At 38.8% G+C, this 9,467-nt stretch overlaps 1 protein-coding gene across 5 annotated transcripts in view; it reads right to left on the reverse strand.

Moving 5' to 3' along the window:
* CAMSAP2 (calmodulin regulated spectrin associated protein family member 2) overlaps positions 1-9,107 on the reverse strand; it is a 91,790-nt gene extending 82,683 nt beyond the window's left edge. For all 5 annotated transcript variants that reach the window (XM_062580956.1, XM_062580955.1, XM_062580952.1 and 2 more), the window contains exon 1: positions 8,731-9,107. In XM_062580956.1, coding sequence (XP_062436940.1) covers positions 8,731-8,869 — 139 coding nt within the window. In that variant the 5' untranslated portion in view covers positions 8,870-9,107. The remainder of the gene's footprint in view (positions 1-8,730) is intronic.
* Between the last annotated feature and the right edge of the window lie 360 nt (positions 9,108-9,467).

Genomic DNA, 9,467 nt, shown 5'->3' on the forward strand with positions numbered 1-9,467 from the left:
AAAAAAGAAGAGAGAGAGAGAAGATAATATGAACTCATCTCTTCACTTAAACAGACCATTCTAATGGGAAACAATCACTTAATGATAATTCATGGCTAACCTGAAGTTACCTTTAAGAGCGGTTTTATAAGCAAAACTCTCTGCTTGTGAATTACTAGATGTGAATTGCTAGATGTGAATTGCTCCTTGGAGCACACCATGCACATCTCTTTGGAAAAAATTATTTGTATTGGTGTGGAAAGTTTAAGCTTTTTAAAAAAACAAACTATTTTTTGTAAAGTTTCCAGACTTCTACACAGATGAATACGATCCTTTCAGTTTAGTAACTACTGAGTTTTTCTAAGAGTCAACAATTCCAGACTTATGAACTTTTTGCATTAAGAAAGTGTTAAAAAATGAATAAATAAAATAAAAAAAATCAGAACTCTTAGTCAACAAGGTCTCCCTTTATTCCTGAGGATAATATAAACAAGCTGGAGTATTCTACCATATACTTATTTTCTAATTAAAATACATATTCTTATGAGCCACAAGGCCACACAAAGCCTCAGTCTAGGGGATTTCCATTTTTACAGGGTACTAACTTCAATCAACAAGGAGATTAAGAAAACAGTATTCATAGAGGAGGTTTAATACAGATTTATTTTGCAAGAATTCTGACAAATACCTTTAACCACTTTCTAGTGCAACCCAAAAAAAAAAGAATTTATGACAAACCTTAATGGACTCAATTACTCAACATTTTTCTGCAGGATTGCAAAGATTTACTTCTGCTTTAAGGCAGCCATGTGAATTAGGTCCATTCAGCCTCCCACTTTCCAACAAGGATTCTGGTTTCCCATTCCCTTTTTGGATGCAAGATAGGAAAACTTCCAAGTCAGTCAGAGTCTGAGGACTGAGAATATGCCAGAAAAGGATGATTTAGATTGTTTTGCTTTTGATTCACTTTCATAATTGTCTCAATAAAAGAGGACATTTCAATTTGACATTCTATTTTAGAGAGGCCTTCAGGGTCTCCTGTATCTCCTATAAGCACTACAATTAAGATTCACAGCAAATTAGTAATTCATGAGGAAAAAATGCTATTTAAAAAAAAGAGTAACAACCACCAAACATGAATTTTAATCAGAAGGTAAAGAACAGAATGAGGCAGCCGACATTCAAAGAGTGTTTTACTTGTTTGTTTGTTGAATCAGACCACCAGTTATTTGTATTTTTCTTGGCTAACAGAGGGTAGGCATACTTCTGCCATGGAACAAGTATCTAAAAGATCACCTTTAGTAATTCCTGGAAGACTGAATTTCAGTACCACAATTCTTAATTTTGTCTACCTAGCTGATCTCAAGAACTTGAGAGATTTTTAGATCTACTGTCACAGAAGTACTTCAAACAAACCACCCCTACCTTTCTGCCTCTAGACACCACAAACAAACAGCTGGTGATGCCTGGACAGCAGTGCTGTGCTTTCAGTAAGTAGTTTACATAATACTTAAAGGAAGATTTTGGTGACAAGTAATAAAAGAATCTAGATATGGAAGCTTTGTTGTCCTCAAATGTATAACACTTAAATAGCTTCCATTACCTACTGGCTGAAAATGAGAAACTTTATCACCCTCATTCTGCCCTCCTGATTGAATTAGAAAAATGACTCATTAAGATGTTAAAAAAAAAGAAAGAAAGAAAGAAAAAGAAGAAAAAGAGCATTGTGCAAGCTATTCCTGGCCTTACTTTCGCTTGTTCTACTAATCAGTTATTCTCTTCCAAAAATCTTTTTTAAAGAAACAACATAGAACAAGTCCAATTTGCCTACATATGACTCTTTTGGCTTAATGAAAGGAAAAAATGATTTTCCTTTCTGCTTACTGCTCAAGAAAGTAGTTTGATTAAAAAAAAAGATCTCTGTACATTAAAAAGCAAAACCAAAAACCACCAACTATTAAGCAGTTGGCTGAATTTGTTTTCTAAAACACAATAATCAGTACTGCTTTGAAGAATGGTGGTTACATTAGAACTGGATTTTAGGTGGAGATATTTTATGTAGAGATTTTTAGATGCTTTATATAGATACAAGTTTCTAGAGGGATTTTTTGTTACAAAAAACAAACCAGTGAAACCTGTCTAGGCTCCACCTTTACAATCCATCCAGAATTCACTTACTTCTATGAGCACTAAGAATCACATAAGAAAAATGCTAGTGGGTCACACTAACTGTCTATCCAGTACGATATTCTGTGTTCAGTAGCACGGTAAAAACGCTACTGTCAGAGCAGATGAAGTTTTTTGGTAGGAACATTTTTTATTAACACGGGAGAGTTTAATGACTGCTTTACCAACACCTACCTATCTATTCTGGCTTTTGATAAACAAAAGAATAACTTAGAATAATCCCTTACAATAACAGGATCAAGCCATTAGCGTGATGATCAAGAATTAGCATAAATGCCTGCAGAAGTTATTTTCAGGATGGGTAAGATATGAGAAATACCGAGATAATGATGTAGTTATAATCCCATCTTACTCAGCTAGCCTCCTGATGCCTACTACAATGAAGACAGGTTTTAAACAGCCTTTGAAACAGGGGAAAAATATTCAGAGAAATAAAGGAAAGAACTTATTTCTTGAACTATTATATGACTTTATTAAATCAAAAAGAAAACTTTTTGCCATACATAACTAGACAAAGACAAGTTGACACATCTACATTCAAATTTGGTTCATAGTTTCTCTTAGTTTAGGAGTGGTTCAAAGCTGGGGGGAAGAAAACACACAGGCAATAGCTAGAAGAGAAGACAGTTTCTTTATCACTTCCACCTGATCCATTACTAATGTACTGTCCAAGGCAAAAAGAGTAAGAAAAGGGAGAGTGTTGGGAGTGCACACCTATTTTGGTTTTTCTTGCAAAGTCTTGAAGGATTTTTACCCCCAACCCCATTTTCTAGGGAGTGATTAGCAATAAAATTCATTCATGGGTTTACCAAAGCAAGTGGTTAAAAACTGATAACTTCACTAATGGAATTGTATACAGTTTTGCTCATTAAAATCCACTAGATACCTGAGGAATTTACATCAGGTATCATCTCACTTTTCCAGTATGCAAAATTCCTGATTAACAGTGTGCAGGTCTTCAAGTCAGGATGAGTCACCTTTAAACATGGAGTTACTAAGTATGCCAAAGAGATTAGTCTAAATCATTGAAAGAACAAAATTAGAAGATAGTTGCAGCAGCAACTGCAGTAATAGTTGAAGAATATATTAAAAAAAGAGGCTAGGTACAGGGAGAGGAAATACGTTTCATCTCATCACCTTACATAGGTGAGCATTTGGCTACAGTCCCTTCATTAGGGCTGTCACATTCTGCAGATAGGCACTTCAGCTGCCAGACAGACTCAATGAGATGAAGTCACTGAACAGATTATGAACTACCTTACCTGCAGTCTATCATGCAGTCAGAATCCTGAAAAGCGTTCATCTGCTAACTTGCCTTCCCAAACTTAAAACTACAGACAGTTCTGTCAAACAAGGTAGGCTCAGAAGGCCATTCAATTGTATTTATTTGTTAAGAAAGAGTGAGCTACAGTCAAAATACATTTCAAATGTGTTACAGAGAAGGGAGTGATCCTGTAAACTTCTAAAGTAGACTATCTCTGTGTATGATTAGTCAAGTGAATTGATTTTAGTAACACTGATCACAACATATCAATTTGTCAAAGGATATTTGAGAGAATGGATGAAAAGGACTCTCCATAATAAATAAAAGGATATTTTCCTCATAAGTGTCCCCAAACTCTTGCTTTTCTATTTCAAATTCACTCATGTGCCAGTTTTTGATCACTGCTACACAGAACAAAAGTAGGTAATTACATCTGCTAGGAAGTATTATGAGATGTTCTGGCCTGCAACTTCCATCATTAATAGACGATATTAATACTCAGTTACACTTTACTTCTGTCTGATAAGTGGCTCATCTCCTCTCTCCCTGATCCCCCATCAACATATGCAAACAGCAGTAAGTAGGTGCCTGTAAATTCTGAAAATACGCATTATCAGAAGAAAGCTGTCCAAGTTTCTTGACTAACGTTTGGTCACAAGAATACAATTCGTAATCTGTTGCTTCAACTGCCTATCAATAAATTTGATGCAAATGGTACATGGAGTATTTTGTTATGACTACAGAAGCTATTCAAAACAAGGTTTAACTCAGTTATTTCTGACCGTAAAGACAAGTGTCAGCTGTATCCAGCACAGTTCACTATACCTATAACACAGTTTGAAATACAGATGTTTTGAAAAACTTCCATAGTATAATATCAAATATACTTATGAAAAAGAGAAAAAAAGGCCTTCAGCCATTACAAACAACTTAGCTTGTTTGCTTGCCCCTTTGTTTTTCTTTCTTTTTTTTTTTAATTCTATTTAAGAACTGACATGAGATTATTGCAAGCAGTCAGGAATAAAACTAAATAAAAGCTGCATGGGTCTGCAAAAAGAAATTATGCTAAATCAATTAAATTTCTTCCTATGACAAGGTAAGAGGCTGTATGAGTAGTAGAACAGCAACTGATTTATCATGACTTTAAAATGGTTCCCATGGTATTCTCAGAACCATAAATGCCACAGAGATGGTCTTAATTTAGTAACTACAAACTGGATGCAAAGTTAGCGGAAAAAAAAATCATAAATGAGTACTCATTGGTGACTATCCAATGGGAAGAATGTTTAGTCCAAGGTTCAAGAAGTAGTTGGTATTTTCATTCACAATTGGCTGAGGTACCAGAGAGGATTCCAAGCTACCAAGGGATTGAAAGCATTTTGGAAGACAAGATTATAATACAAGATGATTTTGATAAGTTGAAGAAGTGGTTTTAAAAATAGGATGCAGTTATATAAGTATAGCTGCAAAGCAGGAACCAACAACTGTACAATTACAAGACGGGAACAACTGAGTAGGCAGTAGTTCTGCAGAGAAAGATACGGATGGAGCTACAGTGAATCACAAATGAAATGAGTCAACAATTCCAGGCTGATGCAAAAAAATTAAAAACATCATATACTAGTGAATAAAGTATTATGAGTTGGAATGATGAAGTATTTTGCAAATTTATCCAGCACTAGTAAGGCCTTTGTGGGACTACTACATCTAGGTGTGAGAACAGAATTCAGACAACACACAAAGCACATACAAAAAATACAGAAGAGTCCCCAAAAGCTTTACTTACAAAAATAAAGCTAAAAAAAAAAGGTATTTTGTCTAAAAAGTAGAAGAAGAAAATGTACATACAATAATAGCTTTTGTTATATGGAAGGTGCTATAAAGTAGTAAGAGCCCACTGTCCTCCCCACATCCACAGGGACTAGAACATGGACGTAGTGGGTTTAGTATGGCAAGAAAGATCAAGATTATTGTGTTCTTCTAAAATCTAGAGATAAGTAAGGATTCAAATTGACTAGTACACATACAGTGGAATGATAATTAAATATTTTCAAGAAAAAGCTAAATAAACATCTGTCTGCAATGATGTCTATTTAGCTGACCACCTATCTTTACGATAGTGGATGGATAAGACAAATTTGCCAGCCACATTTTCCGTGTCTATAGCAGAGAGAAAAGGCAAAAACACACTCCAAAATACCACACTTCACTTTTGTTGTTTTAAAAATACAGAGTGACACAACACCAAGACCTATTTTAAGTTATTCCTGTTAATTAGGCCCCATTACAGTTTTAAATCAAAGCATATAGTATTGATAAAGTTCAACCACTTATTTGAAAAGCAGATTTCTCAACTCAAATGGTTAATACAATGGAATTCAACAGGATTTCTAAGGTTAGAAACTCAGAAAGTATAAGAGTTAGTGCAGAAAGTGAGCATTCACAGATTTAAATTCTAAAGTTAAACATCACTTCCCCAGTTTCACATTTTATTTTTGTTAAATTCTCTCCCTTTCAGCTACCGTAACTTATGTCACTTAAAACATTTAGTTATTACAAAACCTCTAACCTCATCTGTCCTAACACTAATACATTTTTTTGCAGCAAAATAGATTCTCAAGGCAGAAAACCCTATGCTTCTCTCAAGCTTGAAATATGAAAATTTTTACATTAGTATTTGTTAAAGAAAGAACGAACCTGACAAGTACCATTACAGCAGCACAAGTCCATGACTGATCTGCTACACTTTGTTTCTTATTGCTAGACACAAATTCTGTTGATGCAAACTACCTTTTTTTAAAAAATATATTTTTATTTATTTATTTATTTAAAGAAGAGAAGCCAGAGCAGGACTGACCTCCATAACCTCCAGACATTCTTGTTACATTCTAAACCATTTCTATAACATCTATTCTTCACACAACAGTCATGTTGAAGACATCTTGTGTACTCATATTCTTATAACAGCTTAAACTTGCCTATGTTGTGGGCCACCTTCATCAAAGATGAAGCTTCATCAGCTTCATCGAAGGGAACAACAATACACAATTGGTGTTAAAGGTTTTGGATGCAAATAAATACCAAATATCAAAATAGTCACTACTAAATACTAATTTAGAGTACCTATATCACAAGTCTTAGTCAAGAGAGGATTCTTATCTTCTTAACACTGTATCCACAGTTTTGGTTACAGTCCAATATGTTTTTAAAGAATGTGAAATATGCCCACTGGATTCCAAAGTTACAGTTACTTGACATATCAAGATATAGATATCTTCTATGGACGTATGATTACAATGACTTATGCTTTTTATTTATTTATTATTAATAAAGCTGCATTAACTTTTTTCAGAGAAGCTGGAGAAAAATTCTTCACTTCACCTGAGTAAGGAATTCCAACATTTCAAAAATACATACAAACTAAATGTGGCATCCATAAATGTCTAATTTCTTTGTATAAATGCATAAGGCAGTAGGTAAAAGACGTGACTGTACCAAAGGAGGCTGTGATCCACTCTGAAGAAAGTAAAGAAATAAATAATCCACCAAACTTCCTTCCTTCTTGGAAAAGCTGAAGGTCAAGTCTTCTGTATAAAGGAAGTATCTGTATTCCAGACATACAAGTTCTACATACTACTTTTCCCTGCTTTGCCCACAAACTCTTTGAAGCTAGTAGTGATATTAACCTAGTAGGGAAACTGTCAGATGAGAAACACACCATGATTGTGTATATTTACCTCTTTCTACTAGGTATGTTCCCCTAGTATTTAGGGGGCAGAAGGTGCTACTATCTTATCATTTTTCACTTGCTTTTGCAACCACAGAAGTGAAAGGAAAGAGTAAAAGAATCTGTTTTGGATCAGACTTTCTATAGAAAGCAAACTGAAAAATACCCTGCAAGTTCTTTATATGTCCACTACAAACTCAATGAATATAAACTGAGACATATCAACCAAAGCCAGAGACTTTGTCAAACTAGTAGACTTTGTCTACTAGATAAAGCTTTTTCAGATTAGAATTTTGAGTTATATAATTGCATGAGCACGGTAAACTAGAAATTCCCACAAACAGCCTACAGAACTGAGCTGTCTAAAAAGATAATTTCTTAAAATTTTGACTCAAGTAATTCCAAGAATTTTCACTGCTACTAGTATTTCACTTCTCAGAACTGCATAGCTTATAAAGCTGTACACGGAGTGTTATATACATTCCTAGTTTTTACAAAGTTATATTAGTAAAGCTTTACGTGGACGCAATACTTTGCTTGTTTTTAAATACTGAATATACATTCTATTTCAGTAGCCACTGACCTTGTTGAAATTTCACTAGGTTCAACCACTTTGAAAGTAGTTTTTCGGAAGCCCTGTGTCAAATATCATCAGTTCCCAGGGGCTTCATACAGGCACACCTTTAACCCCATCCGAACATACAACAATGCTCTGGCTCTAAATGCAACAGTTGCAGAATTCCAAAAGGAGGAACCTCTTCCTGTTATTCTACAAAGAACAAGGGTAAAAATATTGACTGTTTATAACTCACTTGGAAAAGAAAAAAAACTTTTTTTTAATAATCATTTAATTTTCCATGGATTATATCACATCTATGCACAAACAGCTTGGTAAGTTTTCAAAACGCGTCCCTCAGTAAGCCTAGTATTCTTCAAGGCCCAACAACCTTTCAAGCATAGAGTAATAGGCCTGGTATTCCTCAAGGCCCAGGTTTTCCGAGACACACAAGTAATGCCTTTCAGAGGCATTACAATCAATTCCCTGCACACTTGCAGACAAGGAGAGTTTCCTGTGTTGTGCAAGCCCGTAACTAGCATTAAGCATTCTTTTTTCCCCTGAAATCCTTCTTATTGATTAATCATTTGAATAACTACAGGCGACTGTCACACATGTCAAAACCAACAGCGCACATCATTTCCATTTCCAACCTCCATTCGAGTTTTTAGAACAGGAAAAAAAACAGAGAGAGAGACATGGCTGGCCGGTGGTGGGTTTTTTTGTGGGGGGGTGAGGATGGGGGGCGTTTTATAAATGTGACTTGGGGGAAAAAAATAAGCACAATTTACAGAGCTCAATTCCTCAAAATTGCATCAGCTCTAAAACACAGCAGTTGCTCACTGACATAAATAGTGGGGTTGATGGGGGGGGGGGGAAGTAGTACCGATAATTAGAAATTAAATCGGAGGAAAGCTCGGGATGAGGGCCCGGCCGGAGCCCCGCGGCGCGCACCCCCCGCCGCCCCGCTCCGCAGGGACCGGCACCAAAGGCGGCCGAGCACAAGACGCCACCTACCTGTCCCGAAGGCCTTGGCCACCAGCCAGGCGAGATTACAGGCGATTTTCGCTCGGGAGAAGTCGTAGTGGTCGAAGGGTTTGATGGCGGGGACGATGAAGGTCTTCCTCATCTCCCTGCTCTCCGCCGCGTCGCCCATCTTCGCGCAGGACCCCCGCGAGCCGCCACTCACATGATTCCCCTTCCTCCTCCCCCGGCCGCCGGGAAACGCACATCCATAACGCGGTACCGGGCCGGCGGCAGCTGAGCGCAGCGCCGAGGGCAGCTGTCCGCGGCGGGCTAACACCGCCTCCCGCCGCCCCCCGCGCAGGAATGTGGCGGAGCCCCGCTCTCCTCTTCCTCCTCCGCGCTCGCTCTTTGTCTCAGTTCAGCCGCCGCCGGCCCTCGCTGCCCCCGCCACGGGCAGCCCCCCGCCCAGGGCTCGGCGCCCGCAGCCGCCGCCGCCGCCAGCCCGCGCCGCGCCGCGCCGCGGGGCGGCGGCCGCCGGCAAGGCCCCCGCCGCGGGCCGGCACCGGCCCTGCCCGGCTGCGGCGGGATGCCCAAGCCGCCCGGCACCGGAGCGCCGCGCGGCCCGCGGCACCGAGCGGGCGGGCAGCGGCAGGAGCGGCGGCAGCTGCCCCCGCCTAAGCCCCTCGGTAGCGCGGCGCTGCCCCGGCCCCCCTCAGCAGCAGCCGCCGCTGCGGCTTTCCACCCGCCGCCGCTGCCGCACTGGACGGGCGACGCGCGCCTGCGCATGC

This window comes from Rhea pennata, chromosome 8 (genome assembly GCF_028389875.1).
Source record: "Rhea pennata isolate bPtePen1 chromosome 8, bPtePen1.pri, whole genome shotgun sequence".
Taxonomy (NCBI): Eukaryota; Metazoa; Chordata; class Aves; order Rheiformes; family Rheidae; genus Rhea; species Rhea pennata.